Source organism: Strigops habroptila, chromosome 4, assembly GCF_004027225.2.
Source record: "Strigops habroptila isolate Jane chromosome 4, bStrHab1.2.pri, whole genome shotgun sequence".
Lineage (NCBI taxonomy): Eukaryota > Metazoa > Chordata > Aves > Psittaciformes > Psittacidae > Strigops > Strigops habroptila.
Window position 1 is genome coordinate 18135309 of NC_046358.1, and position 18018 is coordinate 18153326.

General features: G+C 41.9%; 1 protein-coding gene across 4 annotated transcripts in view; it reads left to right on the forward strand.

Annotated features, from left to right (window-relative positions):
* The window catches only part of SYT16 (synaptotagmin 16), a 114531-nt gene that overhangs the window by 86437 nt on the left and 10076 nt on the right, over nt 1–18018 (forward strand). For all 4 annotated transcript variants that reach the window (XM_030481368.1, XM_030481366.1, XM_030481369.1 and 1 more), the window contains 3 exons: nt 1940–2187; nt 6118–6561; nt 7660–7849. In XM_030481368.1, the coding sequence (XP_030337228.1) occupies nt 1940–2187; nt 6118–6561; nt 7660–7849 (882 nt within the window). The remainder of the gene's footprint in view (nt 1–1939; nt 2188–6117; nt 6562–7659; nt 7850–18018) is intronic.

Consider the following 18018-nt stretch of genomic DNA (forward strand, 5'->3'; position numbering starts at 1 on the left):
CTCTTCCCTTATCCACCAGTGCAGTCACTCCATCGCAGGTGGCCACCAGATTACTCAGGTAGGGTTTGCCCTCTGTGAAGCCATATTGACTGTGTCTAATCACCTTCCTGTCATCCATATTCCTGGACATATCTTCCAGGAAAGACCTGTTCCATGATATTACTGGGCATAGAGGTGAGGCTAAGTGGTAGTTCCCAGGGTCCTCCTTTTTACCCTTTTAAAGAATGGGTGTGAAGTTCCCCTTTTTTTGGCCGGTGGGGGGTTTTGCCTGGCTGCCATGATTTTTCAAGTATGATGGAGAGCAGCTTAGCAACTACATCAGTCAATTCCCTCAGAAACCTGGGATGCATCTCACCAGGTCCCATGGACTTGTATATATTCAGGTCCCACAGAGGATCTCAAACCTGATCATCTTCTGCGAGGGGTGGGACTTCATTCCTCTAGTCCCTGCCTTGAGATTCAGGGAATCAAGAGATATGGAATGAGCAATTGCCAGTGAAAACTGAGGCAAAAAAAAGTTGTTGAGTACCTCAGCTTTCTCTGTGACAGTTGTTACCAGGTTCCCTGTATCATTTGTCAGGCTGGGAATGAAAACATGGATTCATCTAAACCAACACAAATTACTTTTTTCCTATTAAACACAGTAATTAATGCTATTTTTTAAAGGTTTGAGTTGGAGACCAAATTTGAAAAATATGATTGTTCTGTAGTGACGACCTTCTTGAGAACAAACCTGCAGGTTTGAGGACAAGCAAGCAGATGGCCCTGCTTGGGTGAGGGGTAGACAAGATGACCTCCAGAGGTCCCTTCTAATCTCAACCATTCTGTGAAATCTTTAAACCGCAAACAGCTGTGTTTGCAAAGGAAGGCATTCTGTTTTCATTGCTATCATGAGCAGTCTGGTAGCACACCTTATTTTCTTCCACTGTAACTGCTCCTTACTTATTTGAAAGAAAGGGAGGCAAAACAAAAGCAGGGCCTGGCATCAGATACATTAGGAGGAGGAAGGTCCCTGTTTTTCTTCTGAAAGTTCTTGCAGAACACATTCAAGGCCAAATCATGATTTTTTTCATCTGTGCCCCTGCACATGTAATTATCTGTGTCACTCCACCCAGAGAGCTCTCACTGATACCTTCAAGTAAACGCTCTGTGTTCACAATAGAGACTTCTATGGGAAGAGGATACTGTACTCTGAACCAGAGAAAACTATTTTGTTCTCATTGATAAACCTTACTTTAGCCCATGGAAGAAGTGCGTAGGATCAGATGAATTGTAACTAATGAAAGCCATCAGGAAATGAGGGAACACATCTCCCCTCAGTCTCTCTTGGGACAATTTAGCCCCAGTATGGGATTTGGAGATTCCTAGTTGGTTTGTAGGACTGGTATGAGCAACCCAAGTTCTTGGGGATGGGTGGTAGAGTTGTGGTGCACCCTGTTATGAAACTTCTTTCCTCACCAGCACCAACTGCTTAAGGTAATGCTAACTCCTGTGCTTTCCTCCTCCTTATCCTCCTGCATAGAAGCAAATTGCTGATACCTGTTCATCAGGCCTGTGCTGTGCTTTTCTGTTATTTGTCTGACCTGTGTTTTCATGGAAGCAGTTGCTTTGGGGCTGCCTTGCAGCCCCAAGGCACTTCAATATTCCAAAAACTCAATTGATAATTACATTTTGTGGTTAACTTCTTCAAGTAAAGGCAGACGGTTTCTCACTTCAGGATGGGATGAGAAGCAGCCATGTCCATTCCATCAAATGCTGATTTATACAGGCTATGGTGTTTTATAAGTTCAGTGCTGCAGTACTCAGAGGTAGAAACTGTCTTCATACACTGGAGATGAGTGCAAAAGAAAGGAAAAGAGAGAAAAGCACATTTTGGGAGGTGAAGGGAGAGGAATTTCTTCTAATCCCTCTGAAATTATTTTCTTCTGAAAATTATTAGATCTGGATGGACTAAGCCAACTGAGTTACCAAGACAACCTATCTTATTGCGAAGATGACCATTTATCTGTTGATTCAAGAACAACAACTGAGAGTAGGGGCATGGGGCAGCGTAAAGAGCCTAGGATGGAGTCCAGTATTGCTGATGGCATTAGGCGGCAAGCCACGGCAGGACATTTGGAAGTGGACACCAACCAGGGATTTGAAGTAAATGATGCTACTGACAGCTCATCTGCTTGGAGCCCCAAGGTATGGTGAATTGTCATGTATTACACACAGTGTAAGCTTTTGAAGAGTATTGGGGGCCAAAAAATATTAAAGGAGAAATTAAGTGAAAAATTGGTAGGCACAGAATAAGATAATGGTACCTCCCTGTGTATGTGTGCATGAACATACACCCCTCTCTACATGTTTTCCGTTTTTCTGGTATTTTACCTCTTGCTACAAGCACTCATTCAGAGAAGCTGTTTTATTGCTTGATTTCTGACTGCAATCTCTGAATTGAAATTGGAGCCGTTAGCTACCTGACAGTGTTTACTACCCGACAGTGTTTATTTAGCAAAGAGCACTCTGTGGTGGCCCAGGGCTTTGTTATTGGCTGTATGTGCAGGGTGCATGTCTAGGGACATGGCGTGTGGTCACTGAGTCAGACCTGTGCCTCTTTTTCCAAGTGGTTTCTATGGCTTAGGCAGTGGGAAGCATCTGTAAAGCTGGAGGCAGCTGGTGGGAGTGGCCCATGACTTAGCCAAGTGACCAAAACTCTGGTCCCCATTGATACTAGGCATCCTTCCAGGGAAGGAGAGAGCCTTCCCTGAGGTTGGAGCTCCTCTGCTTTCCCTTAGATCTGCACCTTTAATTTGAAGACTCAAGAAAACATTACAGATTTTAAGGCATTGGAAACACCTGATGACTTAGCATCTCCCTTTTCTCTCCTATTTTTTTGGTGTCATGTGTGGGTTTTCATTATTATTTTACCACAAGATTAAATTTCTGAAAAAAAATCAGCCTGCATCAGACATATTAAAAGAACAGCACAAAGGTCACATGTTCAGCCTGAGTTAAAAGAGACTGTTCTTCAGCTGTGGAATTAATACCTCCATCAAACCCTGAGCAACAAGGCTTTGAGGGAAAGTTTCCTTTCCTCAGAGCATGCTGCCTGCAGCAAGTTAAAGAGATGAAAAGCAGCTCCTCGGTGCATGTGCTGCAGCCCTAACAGGTGTTTTGAACAGATTTTGGCTTGCTGTACAATCCAGTTCCACAAAATACTATGCTACATGTGGAAACTCCATGCAGTAGCAGCCCTGCCCTCTCTTTGCTGTGTGCCTCTCACATGCACTGTTTGTCTACCCTTCTGAGGCTCATTTCTCCTTTTCCACATTTGATGTACATTGCCATGGTTCACATGTGCTGCAATGTCTCCAATGTCCTCTTGTATTTCTTTGGAATACATCTCTTGTTTTGCTCCTGCTATCTACGTTTTAAAAATGCAAAGAATGATTATAGAATCAGGGGGCAGATATGACTAAGTCCCAGTTTATCTACTACAAGTAGCTTCTCTTCCAAAGGTATTGTGTGGATTAATGAAAGACGTTATTGCAGGGACTAAATGTTCTGACATGCGAGAAATGTCCAAGCACTATTATGCTCCACTCAAAGGACCTTTCTTTAGAAACAAAAATGATAATTTTATGCCCCTGCAGTGGAACCACAAGTACGATTTTAAGCCTTGTCCATAATTAGCTGCTCTTTCAGGTTTCTCTGGCAGAAAAGGACTTATTTTACCTAGTGGAGCGGATATTGGCTGTCCTGAGCGACTGGGTTAGACATACAGTATCAGTCAGTATACTTGGCTTGACCTCTCAACAGCTGTGCTGGGAAAAGGGAAAGAAAGAAATCCGGATGACATGCCTAAAACCCACACTTCCCTTGTATTCCCTTGTATTGTTTAAGTGTCTGTATAACGAATATGTTCATAAAAGGACAGCCCTAGCTCAGCTCTGAAAGCTGAGGGGAATTCTGTTAATGACTTCCACAGAAAAACAATTGGGCATCTGTAAGCTTTGTGTGCTGAAAACCTGTACAGGGATGAGTCCCAGATAGTCTGAAAGGACCAGCCCATGAGGTCTCTAAAGCTTGGTTGCACACTGAAAGGTCAGTGACACAGAATTTGGCATTTCTCTTTCCCTCTCTGCCTCCAGTTCATGTAGTTTTCTCTACAGCGGATGTGGCCACAGCTATAGTAGCGCAAATCAAGATTTCCTGAAATCCAGATCCTTTCTAGTTGTTCTGTCAAAAACCAGATAGCTGATCTTCAGTCTACTCTACATGCTGCCGGGAGATGAGATACTCAGCCCTGTTGGGGCAGGGAAGTGCTCTTCAGTCTTTGTACCTGTGGGTTTATGATGCGTTTGCATTCTCCCCTCAGGCATGTTGATGAAAGTGAAGTTATGCTGCAGGCACAGTTATCTCCACATTTTAGCAGCAGTTCTTAAATGTGCCTTGATTCCATCTCTTCAATAGCAAATGCACAGATGAAAGTGGGGAGGGATGAACATGTGGAACATGAGTCAAGTGCAATCCCATTACGTTTCCTTCTTAGATATTATTTCATCAACCAGACAGAAATAACTTGACAGCTACACAGCAGCACTTAGCATTTGCATAACGTCACATTCTCTCCAGGCAAGCTGGCCTGCCTTGCATTTCTGCCTTTGCAGCCTGCTGTTCATACAGAAAGGCATTTTTATGGGCAACCAAGTAATTTTGTGTGCTTTTCTCCATTGGATAGCACTTCCACAAGATATATGACAGCAGGTCTCCATCACTAATATGCACACAAGCACTTTTGTGTTCATGTGCATGAATCTTAAGCACATATGAAAAGCTGGAGCATTGCACATCATGGCAGATGAATCTGAGCACTCAAAAAGTAGAATAACAGCAAGTAGATAAGATTTTTGAGGTTTGCCCAAGGTCTTGTTTGAGAGACATACCACCCTAGACACTTCTGAAGGGAATTACATCAGAAGTCCTGTGGTCTATCATCTGTACACTTAACGATAAGATTCCTATGTTGAAAGGAAGTGTTACTTGAAAGGTGAAAGAAGATAAATGTTTGAGGAGGAGGGTGACTCAGACTGCTAGTGACAGGCCTTAATTCACCTTCTGGCTGTTAACTGGAAATCTTTCCCTAGTACAGTGTATACTCATGTTTAAATACAAATCATTGATCACTATAGCAACCCCTTTATCACATGAAGCACATTCTAGCTCTAAGATAAAAAAGCACTTTTGAACAGAAATGCACACGCCCACTCATCAAAAGGTAAGGTGAGCATCCATGTTTTTTATCTTATTTTATGAAGATGATTTTTGTTTTAAAAGTAGGTAAAAGATTGTGTGTGAATTGGTTTAAGCATATTTTGATTGTTTATTCTGAATTTTTATTCCAAATGTATTAGTATCCAAACTGAAGGAACAGATGCTTTTTTTGGGGAGATTTAAAAAGGGAATAAAGAATCAATATGTATTTAATCAGACTGTTTTTCTTGATTATCATTGCTTTAGATGTAGGAAAAGTGTTGAATTGCAGGGCAGTATCTAGAAATGGAATTTCCATTCTGCAGGAAATTTTGACATCTTGATTTCCCCACCCATCAAATCAAACACAGTGCTTAATTTTTTTTAATGTCCAGCAGAACAAAATATCTAAAAAGTTAGCAGATTTGGCTGAAATGTTTGATTTTGGTAATGGAAAAAATGCAATTTCGAAAGAATTCCAGTGTATCTTCAAAGTAATAGATTAAGTTGGGAGGATTTTAATCAAAATGTCTCAGAATTAATTAACATCTCAAAATTGACATGAATGAAATTAAAAACCCCACAACCTCACTTTTTTTTTTTTTTTTTTTTTAGTTTTTAGTCTCCTGCAAAACATTTAAATATTGTTGAAACTTTTTGTTGGAAATGCTTCAACAAGTGTTGTTGCTTACTAGATTCTATGAGGAATAGTACACAAAATCAGGCAATTAACTATCCCTGGCCTTTCAAGAAACAGTGGGATCGTTATTTTGCAGAGCTTGCAAGCACAAGTGAGGAGAGGATTTCTTTTAAATAGAGTTGGGGTCACAGAAGCAGTTGAACTCCAACAGGGCTTTTACTTCTTCCTTCTCTTTGCAGGAACATAATGAAGTGAATAGCGTACCAGCTCATCATAGTGCTCATAAGCCCATCTGTAAATGTGGTGATCTAGACATCATCTTCAACTACAAAGCCTCAAGTCAAAAGCTAGTAGTTACTGTCTTAGAAGCAAGGGATATCCCAGACAAAGACCGCAGTGGAGTGAACACCTGGCAAGTGCACACAGTGCTGATGCCTAGCAAGAAACAGAGGGGTAAGACAAGTGTTCAGAGGGGACCAATCCCCATGTTCAAGGATAAAATTACCTTCAGTAAGCTGGAGCCGGAGGAGTTAAGCAGCCACGCCATTCGCTTCCGCCTCTATGCAGTGCACAAGATGATTGGAGAGAAGATGATGGGAGAGCAGTTGTTCTACCTGAGCAACATCAGCCAGGAAGGGGAAGCAAAGGTGACATTGGTCTTGGAGCCAAGGAGTAACTTGAGTGTAAGTTTGATGAAAGAAATATGGACTCCGTAAAATAGTTCATCTGGTGACTGGGGATCAGCTGTGCCTGATATCTTTCATTCAGAGCTGTTAGGGTGCAACTGGTGGATCTGTCCTATGGTCACTTAAAGATTTATCAGTAAGGGGAAGCACAGGGCACGTCTTTCCCACACAAAGCTGTGTGTTATTAACATTGGCTCAGCTAGCAAGCTTAAACAAAATCATGTAGAGGTACTACATATAAAAAAGTCATCAGGTGCTGTGTCATTCAGAAATAGTAGATTGGTCCTGGAACCACCAAGGCTAATTATGTCTTCATTTCAACAAGGACAGTAGTTTTTGTGCACTGTTGTGTCGGTGGACCTGTACTGCTACAGTGCAAGAGCTACCTCATTTGGCACTAGCTACTAGCTTGTGGATCTCTGTACAGTTTCCATGTTATCGGAAATGCCTAGTAATGTTATTTTCATGAGAGATGGAAGTGGAAAGGTGGGTCATGTGAGAAAGAACTCGATGTGCTGCTTTATAGTCTTCCATGCACATCACAGTTGTATCCTGCTCTGGCTATGCCAATCAATTTGTGTAGATGAGCTCTGTCATGATTCATTGTTTAAAAAAAGCTCAGTGGGAGGTGGCGCATATGAAATCAATAAACTATGTATTTTCTAGCTGAAGAGGGTGGGGTGGGGTAGAGAGAGCATCATAGTAGCAAAGAAAGAAAGAAAGAAAATACATGGTACATGACCAGAAAACCTCAAACGGCGAAATGCATTCCGTCCAAAAACATTGTCAAGGAGATTTACTGTGCATTTGATGTAGTAGGATGTATGCTTATGTCAGAGGCTTTGATTTACACTAGTGATAACACATTATGCAGAGTTCCTCATCTTTAAAGAGCAAGTTCAGAGATGCATTTTTGTAAAAGTGATGCCCTGATTCTTCTGGAGCCCCATCGTAATTCATTCTTAGTCATTGTCTAGACTTAAGAAGTAGCCTTATTTCTTAAGAGAGATCTTACTAAACAAGAGTAAAAGATATAAATTAAGGGAGGGTGGTCGTGAATGTTCTGATGAGACTTTCAGTGCTCTTTCCCTGCAGAGTGCAGACTCTCAGCTTAGTCTGTCAGCAATCTCTCACAGCGATAGCGCTTCTTCAACACAGTCCCTGTCACATGGAGGGGTGCCAGAGCTGCTCGTGGGATTGTCATACAATGCCACTACGGGGCGGCTGTCAGTGGAGATCATCAAAGGCAGTCATTTCCGAAACCTCGCAATTAATAGGCCACCTGGTAAGTACTTTCACTGCTACTAAATAACACCATTGTCGAGTTGAAATTCAAAATTTGCTTTTTATTTTCTTCCTCAAGATATTCAATTATGTTATGGCTGAGGTAGGTTTCCTTGCAGAGCATCTGACTGAAAATTAAAAGCATTATTTCAAATATGTGTGCTGGTAAATTTTACAGTGTAATTGGAGGCAATCATGAAGACACAGCTGATGGGACAGTAATACTCGAATGTCTCTTTTATTGCATATACCTTGACAAGATCTGATTATGGCGGAAGTGCTGTTATACCCAAAGAACAGAGCAATTCTCAGCAGATCCATAAAAAGAAAGAAGCACTTTTCAAGTGATTATATGTTACCATGTGACCTACAGAGGCCCTGCCTAGTGCCATTAAGTGTTTCCCAGGGCTATACTTTGTTTAGTCCCCTTGTTCTGCTGCTGAGCCCTAGGTAACCTGGTGCTTTGGGTCCTTTGGGATCCTGCTGCTGGGAATTGTCTGCTGCCACAAAAGAAAATTTTCTGTAGAAAGAAGATTTGAAAGTTGTTCTTCTGGGTTGTAGCGGTTGAGTTCTCTTCCTCCAATACCTAAAGGAAAAAATGGAAGCTGCATTACAGGAGGTTTAGTTAGTGCCTGAGCTGTAGTTAGTCCTTGAGAAGGATAGTGGTGCTAATGTCTATGATATAGATGAAGTCGTGCAGCCATAGTGCATGGTGTTACCTGCTTTGTTGCTGGGGTCCCTCATTCAGGGGTTGAATGGCAGTGCTGTATTTATCGTGCATTGTCCGTTTGCCTCCTGTCTGAAATCAGCAGCTAATGGAAATGTGAAATAACATTTTCTTGTTTATTCTTGTGTTTGCTTTTTGTGATGTGCTTGCCTGCCTGTCAAAGGTAATAACCTTTGACAGTCCCTTGCCTTCACTGGATTTGACATAATATCTCCAACTTGCAAAATGCCAAGGTGCTTTTTAAGATGCTGTGTATTTTGGCCCAGAGCTAACAAAATATTTACGTAATATTTCATTATGTGGATGTGAAACTTAAGTCTCCACTAAACTATACTTCAGCATATAACAGAAATAATCTGTGTCATCAGTCAGTCCCTTGAGAATTAAGGGCAAGTCTATGCAACAGTGAAAAAACATGACCCTAGTCTGTGTAGCCTTCGCAAGTCTTGTATTAGCTGTGACAGCTTAGGTGTCCATGTGAGTGACTTAAAAACATCGTCTTGTTTGCAAGAACATGTTTTACTGAAAGGTTTCAAGTTGGCACCTTTTTAGTAATTAAAAGCAAAGGTAGACTAAGACAAATGTCTTAGCACATGCTGTAGCAAGCAAGCTCGCCTGTGTTTATGTGTGCTGCAGTGGAGATACATCCTAAAGTTTTATTCTCAGAAATGAAATTAAAGTAGTCTGAATACAGCTCCAGGTTAATTTTCTACAGGTTTTTTCTGGCATGTTTTCATGCATCTGCCTGTGGTATTGCAGTTTTGTCTCTTAGCTGCCTGAAGATGTGGATTATGCAGCACTTCTGTTCTTAAATCAGGCCCTGCACAAGTTGTCTTGTGTCTGGCTGGGTCAGGCATGTGTAATGCCTGCTCTTTTCCCATAAATTGAATGTCTTCGCTGCATAGAACTCAAATAATTGCCTTCCAGCTTCCTACCTGCAATATCATGACTAAATTACTCACAGGTTTTGGTATTGTTCTAACAAAGGTCTTTCTGGGTGCATGTTGTGTAGCTCTGTGTGTTACAGTAAGCTGAGCAGCCCTATAGCTCATTGTCTATGAGTGCTGGCGAGTTGTTTCTGTCCTGGGCCTCTGATGGGATAGGGTTTGGCAGATTAGCCGTGTGTGTACATGTTAGATTTCAGCATGGGTAAGTTTAGCTGCCTTGATTAGACATGCCATTCAGCTTCTTAGCTGGTGGATGCACAGAAGTGTAGTAGTTTGGTTGGCAGGAACTTTAAACCTAAGAAGCATTCTGTGTTGATGAGATGAGAACAGGAGCAGTATATGGGAAAATGATACATTCCTTGAGGGACTTTTTGATTTAGATTCTGCCTGAATATTCTATTTTTGTGTTTGCAGGACTTCAGATAAACCTAGTCTAATTGGTTTGATAAGCTAGCCAAAATCTTCTGTCAGCCATCCAAACTAATAGTCCTGGCATTGTTTCATAACAGTTCTTCAATCTTCACTGTTAAGGCTATCTTGAGTTGTTTCTTTGCATCCTTTCCAGGTCAACTTCACCATTGTCAGACCAGTATCTCTCAGCATTAAATCAGTTTATAGGTAAAACACGGAAATTCATAAATGATTACAGGTGAAATCTGAGCCTATCACAATCTGCTTCTTTTATTCCAAGTCACATTGTTGCTTCTGCGTTCAGCATTATTCTTATGTGCCTATAAAGCTCCCTATAGTATGGTGAGAAAAAGAAAACCAAGTGAAGCAGAAACTGAAAGAAGCTGGAAAGAAGAAAACTAGCCCTTGTCTCAGATGCTTGAGTAGCATTTCACTGATAACTCCTGCAGGCACTGCAGAGAAGTGCTGTGAGGTCCGATCATTACTGTCTGAAACATGCTGGTGCCTGAATGAGATGCTCAATAAGTCCTTCACTGGGTGAAAACTAAAACTGCTATCTCCCTTTCTGGAGGGTGAGCAAATAGCCCCTGTGTTTTCTCAAATATGTCCTATCTGCAGTTCTGTTGTTTGAGGCTCAGAGGGAGTGATTTATTTCTTGAAAGTATCATGGGGATTTTGAATATAACAGCGCTTCAGGACACCAAAATACCAAGCCCAAACTGCTATTCAGGGCAGCCATTTATGGTAAGATTGAGAGAAGTCAATGGGCAGAATCTATCTCTGTTCCTAGCCCTGCATGTACAAAGCCTATACAGTACCCATATCACATATGAGTATGTCCTGTTGCAGCCCAGTGGCTTTAGTATTGTCTGTTGCTGACAGCTGCAGCTGTGGGGAATGACAGGAGAGTCTTGCACAACAGCAAATTCTCCAGCTGTGCTTTTTGCCCACCTTGACCTTCTTCTCTGCTACCTGTGGTCCCGTGTAGGTGAGCTCAGTATCTCCCACAGTGTGTGCGCTCTCTGCTTGGCATCCTTGCACAGGGATTTCACTATGTGCAGAAGGATCTGGACTGGAGCATTGGTGATTTTAGGTGTTGAAGACAGCAGAGGCTAAACCAGATGGTTTTCTAGAGAAAAAAAGGAAGATTGTGCAGTCTCAGTTTTTCCTGGGCACATCTTCTCCTTCACTTAAACCTTTAAACATAGTAAGGTAAATATCAAAGTCATGGCTGCTTACATGAGTAATAACTGAGTTAGAGACTTAGATCTGGCAGGCAGTGTTTTCTCTTCAGGTCACATACATGGAATTTAAGGATAGTTTGGTCAAGAATAAGTGTCCAGGTATTGTTTTGGGAACATGCTGAGTTATAGGCCTGAGTCTACAATCCCTGATCACGCAAATAGATCCATTATCACTCAGAGCACTTAAGAGCACTCAATAGTGTGGCTGCAGCATCGGACCGTAAATTATTAGAGTGTGCCAAAAAGCCTTACGCAGAAAAGCATCTATGGTTTTGTCAGACATGGACACCCTTGGTATTTTAGCGCTAATGGCTTGTATGCTGTGCACCTCATTCTCTTCAGTTCTAGTAAAAATCATTAACCTATGCTAGCATTATGCAGGGGTTCATATTTTGGTCTGTGTTATTGTATCTTCTTAGAACAAACCCCAGTATGTTAGTTTAAAGGATGTTTATTATTAAAAAAATAACAAGAGAAGCTTATACCACTGGCAGACATGTCTTTAAAAAGTCTGTAACCAGTTACATGCAATGCGTATGGTAGTAGTATCTTGGGAGTGTAGTAACAGACCAGGAATCATTTGTGCTAGTCAGTGTATAAACTCGCAACAGAGAGGCGGTCTCTGTTCACATGATGTTTAACCTTCATCAGCTGCTCTGCTGGGTGCAGTTCTCTCTCCTCTAATCCATCCTTCATTCTTTCCCCTTCTGCATTTCTTTTGGGGTTTACGTCTGTGTGTAATGCAATTTGAGAAGGACTATTGTGAAGATATTCTCTTGCCTAAGGAAAGTCCTCCAAGCTTTTCAGCAGCTGCAGAATTAATCACACATAATAATTACATCCATACATGATCATTATTATACCAGCAGCATATTAACCCCATTAAACAAATACAATAGCATTAATGCTGGAGAAGACAGGAGGGAGAGAACAAGCTATCAGGATTTCTATTTGGAACAGGATAAGTTCTTGGCATAAAGCCTTGTCTGAAAACAAACATCTGAGCCACAGATTACGACACTGAGAAGTACAGAAGATGCTCCCATACAAAAATTAGGATCCTCATTGCTCTGGTATCAGAATGCTTGAAAGCCATTAGTGGATTTTACTTTATGAACTTGTTTGTGAGGGAAGAAAAGTTACTATACCTATTTCATTCCTGGACAACTAAGGCACAGGTTAATTTCTTTAATTACTCCAAATCAAACCAGGAAGCTGGAGGGGAAAAAAAAATAAAAAAAATAAAAAAAAAATCAAAAAAATTAAAAAAAAAAAATCAAAACCAAAAACAACCCCCAAACTTTTAACCTGCATATCTTGCTCTGAACAGGGAACTTGCATGGGCTCCTAAAGGTTTGTAATTCATGCTTCCATCTCAGCAGTCATAAAAGGGGGATCTGTACCAGGGTGAGCTGGGATGGATTCAGTCCTCCAGAGATCTTGGTTAACAGAGCAATAGAGGTGCTGGGCAGCTACTTGCTGCCAAGTACTTGCCAGTTGCTTACAGTAAGCTTGTACAAGGCCAATTGTTCTTCTGCATCTTTTTGTTGCCCATTCTTGAATATAGCTTGGATAAACTTACAATAAGATCAGCTGAGAAAGTTTTGCTCAGGGTATTGAAGATGAAGCCAGATGCAAGGAGCCCTAGAAGGATGTTTCCGTAATGAGCAGCTGGGTAGTGAGGTGGAAGACAAAGTGTGGATGAATGTAAGGTGTTACATGGGGGAAGGCGCAAAATACAAACTTAATCTGGATGGACTCGGAGCCACTTGGCAGTGAAATATTAGGCTTATAGTAAATAGGTCCAGGAAAGTCAAGGATGAGCAGCAGTAATGAGAAAAACCCCAAATAAATTAAAGGTTAGAAATATACATAGGACAAAATTAAAAATTGGTATTTGACTGTAAATATATAGTCACCGGTGTAATGAATACCGTGTACAGTTTTGGCTCCCTCTGTTCAAATAGAATACAGCAGATTTGGAAAGACCTGTGTTAGAGACAGTAACAGGTATGGGAGCAGCTGCAGCAAGCTGCAGCTGAACAGACTGTGCCTCCTATCATGGTATGACAAGGGGAGACGGGGGAAGATTTCACAAAGGTCTATGAAATCAGAAGTGTCATTAAGAAAGTGAATTGGCAACAGTTACTTGTTGTCTTTCCTGATACAAAACCAAAGGATCATGAAATGAAGCAAGGAGGTAGCAGGTCTTGAAGAGGGGACAGCTTTTTAATGCTGTTGAATTCCTCACTACAGAACATTGTAGATGCTTGAGTTCAGTACAACACAGGACAAGGTCACAAAGAAAGATCCACTGATGAGCAAGAAATATGAAAACACTGCCTCTGACTTGAGTCACAAATGGCTGAAGACTGGGAGGGTATTTGGGAGAGAATCAGCATATGTCATATTTGCCATATTTTTATGGGGTTAATAAGGTGTGTGGTATTGGGTACTGTTGGGTGAATGGACTGGCTCGGTATAGCTCTTCCCACCACACATGAGACCTGGGACTGATTAGGCTCAGAAAAACAAGTCGCAGAATAATGGACTTTTAAGGAGTGATTGTGAGATTTTTGTGGGGGATGTTCCGCGATAATTAGACATCCAGTGATAGCATGTGGTTATCCAGTAATGTTTTCAATAGTTTTCTATTTCTAAAAGGTCTATGAAAAGTATCATCCATGTTACACTTGCTGGGTATAAAAATCAAGATATTTCTGAATCAAAGGAGTGCATTTGAAGTAGAATGAATGGTCATGCCTCTCCCAGTCCCATAGCTGTGGACAAGGAAAAAAATATATATTTTTTTTTTTTTCTTTCCCCTCCCAAAACAAGGTGCACCTCCTCAGGGTTGGAGAGTGCAGGGAGGTGGTAACCTGGCTCCCCAGCCCAACTTGTGTCCCAGGTGAGGGCTGGCACTGTAAAATGTAGTGGACATGGAACGTTGTTGCAGCTGAGAAGGACCACCAAGGAACTGAGCTCGGAGGCTTTCTGGAAGCAGCTTTCTTTCCTGAGACACTTGGGCATTGCTTCCAGAGAGGCCTGGTCTCCTGCCCCTCTGCAGCCTTTCTCCTTGCATGGAACAAGTCAATGCTGGCAATTCCCTCCCTTAGGCCAAACCGCTTCCAGAGAGTACAGCACTCCTTTCTGCTGCATTTTAAATTAAAAGCGCTGCTGGTCTGTTCTCTGATGACTCACATTGTGAAGGTTGCCTGATCCCAGCCTTTTCCTTGTGTGAAAGCTGCCAGCTGCAGGAGGGGGGACCTGAGCAACAGAGACTTGGTGGAATAGGGGAAGACAAGTTGGCTTCTTAGCAACGTAACAAGCAGCTCTCAGCTCTTGTACAATTTATAGAATAGGCCGCAAGCTGCCTCTGGCCTAATCCAGATGTTCACCATGTGGGGTTGGGAACAAAAGCTTGGGTCTAATTCTCCTCCCTGCTCTTTTCCCAATCCAGTTGTAATGAGCCAGGTTCAGAGTATTTCTGCCCACTGCTGGTTTAATGGGGAGGTAAAGCCATGACTGGTGGAGAAACGGTCTTTTGAGTCTCAAACCGAGACCTTGCGTTGAGCTGTTCTGTACAGATAGCACAGAGTCGAGTTCTGGGGCTGCTTTGCCATGCAATACTGCCATTTATCATGTAGGCTAGGAGCATGGGCATGCTAGCTGGGTGAAATTAAGCTCTAGGCCCAAGGCTTTATTTTACTGCAGCTGTTATTAGTCTGGGTTGCAGCATGCTGACATGGTTATACTGCTTTTGGAAATGAGCTAGCTTGCCTGGAGTGTGAGTGGGAAAGTCTGTACAGCACTGTGTTGTACCCTGCAATCCGCCGATCTGAAGGGTCAGGAGTCTTTGATTGGTTATTTCCTTTCTAAACATAAATTCAAACAGGTTGTTAGATGCTTTTGTACTTGCAGTGTTCTTGTTCACAGGTCAGCTTTATTAATAACGGTGGAACTCAGGGTAAATGAAAACAGAATGCACTTTACGGTCCCTGCTTGCAAAACGTGAACATATAAATTATAGTTGATTATTCCCCTGAGTTGTCATTTTCAGTTAGTTCCTTTAGAAGGATGATGACAGAAATGGGTCATTAGAAGAATCACAGATAGAGTGATTGCCTTTGCAGATGAGCTCTCAAGAGGTGTTTTATGGTTGGGGCAGTATTGATGGAGACAGAGCTGTCTGCACAAGGAGAGGTTTGGCCAAACCTCTGGAGTAAGATTATTCAGCACCAGCCCAAAATGTGTCTGGCTTCTTGCAGCCTTCCTTGATTTAGTGCTTTTCACTCTGGTATTAAATGCAGAGGTGTTGATATTTTATGTATACGATAACATTGTTCAATCCACTCATACCAGAGATGAAAAATGATTTTAGAGTAAAAATGAGCTGTAGCAAGAACTTCTGTTCCAAAGCCTATATGGAAAGGAGAGCCTGATGGATGCAGTGCTAAAATTGGTCTTGGCAAAATTAGATGTTGTTCTTGCTTCTTCACAGGCTTCTGTGTAACTGTGGGCAAGCTGCAGTCTCAGACACTCCCAGATATTAAGAGGTCTCACTTTCCTTCATGTCAGTAGGATAGGTGCCTAAATAGAAGGTGAGCACTTAGGCATTTTAAAGAATGTCGAGCCTTAATCTCTCTTCTCCTTTTGTGCTTGACAGAGGTGGCCTGAAAGTAAATACACTGAAGAGCACAGAGTGCTGAGATACCACAGTAATGAGGCCATTACTGCATCTGAGCATGTAATTAGGTGGAAAATGTTTGCCTTCATAATGAATAGATGCTCTCACACATACATTCCTCAGTAAATTTTCAAGTTCATCCTTGCTATAGCTCCACAAATTTCACCATGTATCGGTAGGTGGATTTTCTTTGACAAAGCCAACTGGAGGGGAGAGCTTTCTATCTCAGAGAACCAGACTGAACCATAAGGAGTACTACAAAGTGTTTCCTGATGAGACACCTGAAGAGATGCTGCAAGGAGCACAATGGAGTAAGGGTAAACCACAGTCTTAAAATGTAGTTAGTGAAGCAGAATAACAGCTCAGCCTCATATGTATCAGCTCTGCAAAGCAAATTTCAAATGCTAAGTAAATTATCCACACCTACTCTTTTTTGTTCAGGCAAGCTTGATTCTTTTGGCTGGCAAAATAAACCCAATGGAATAAAGTTGAGAAGAGTTAGCAGTCTGATTTAGTTGTCACTTACACTGATTTTGTGCTTGTGTTTACATGGGGATGAATAGGGCTCATGGTATTGGCTTTGCCCTGAGCATAGTCTCCTTCCTACCTGCATGTTCTTGCCTGATGAGGATGACACATGCACAATCCCCATCAACCTTGATACTGTATAGACAGGGCCTTGGTGCAGAATTATGTGGTGGATCTCATGTGTATTATAGGAAAAGCCCAATTTTCTTTAATCTCTGTTGGGTTTAAGTCGTTGGTCATGTGATGCTCATTTTTCTTTACAGCCTCCTCACTTGCAAAAGTTGAGGCCTCAGTCAAGGGTGTGGCATCCTAGAGTTTATGATTGCAAGAAACTCATCCATTCATTGCCTGGAAAATTAATTGGGACATCCTGAAACAGCATCCTATGAGGTGTTTTAGCTCTGGTACTTGATTTAGTGTTAAAACTTAAATCATCTGTAGTGGTAGCATTGTCTACTAGATTGCTGCTGAATTATGCCATGTGCTGCTTTTGGTGGTATTGGTTGACTCCTTTGGGGAGCACTCAAATGTGCGTGCAGTTAGGTGTGATGAATCCCACCCGAGCTGTCAATACTGGCAGCAGTCAGAAGGGACTGAGAGGAAAATCTAGACCTTATTCCTCTCCCTGTCTTCTCAGAAAAAAAGATACAGGCATGTGTGGGTGACCTTTCCCTCAAGTAGCATGGGAAGATAAGCTAAAACATGCTTCATTTGCTCTTAGTTACGTTCCACATTGCTGTGCCCAGATGAGATAGCAGTGACAGTGTTTGTAGCAGTCCTCAGTCGGGGAAACCCTCCCAGGAACTGCCAAGGGATCAAGGAGCAGGACCTTTCCAGTGTTGCTCCATGCCCCAGCTCTGCCCTTGCTGACCCAGTCCTGCTGTGATCCCAATCAAATGCCCTCACCCTCAGGAAACCAATTCTCAGAGGGTAGCAGAGAAAGCGGTATGACACCAAGGACATATCTAGAAAAAAATTGAGTTATTGGTCCAGGAGCAAACAGAGATGATCTCATCTCCGTGAATTCCTAGGTCTCAGCACTCACCTCTTTTGTGTGTCAGCAGCAACAAGCCCCTTCAGCTCTCTGCCTGTAAATGGGATTGGTTTGGAAAATGCACTGAAATGACATAGAAAATGTAAGCTTTCAATTTGAAAGAAATAAAAATTTTAAAATTCAAACAGGGAATTGTATTAATTAGCTGCTTGTTTGTATTTAAAACTCAGCCTGGCAGAGATTTTTCATTATTTTGAAATCCCCTCCTTACAAAAAAAAAAAAAAAAAAAGAATATTAGTACATTTAAAAGACCCATAAAACCCCTCCTCCCCACTTTATTTCCAGCGAGTTCCCCACAGCCTCAGACCAGCAGCCAGGACTTCCACATGAGGAATGCTTCAGTGCATGTTACGGTTTGTCAGTGCAAAGCAAAGTGACATCTTAACAAGCTCTGCAAGGGATTGTGTCTGGTAGTTTGCTTGCATTGTTTCACATTGAGTCAAGCTAGAACAGAGAGTCCTCTCTTGGACTTTGTGTTTCTGATGTGTGTGAAGTCATTACAGATTTCAGTCCCTCGGCACCATGAACATTGAATATTACTGTGGGAATTAGTCCACCTCTAGATATAGCA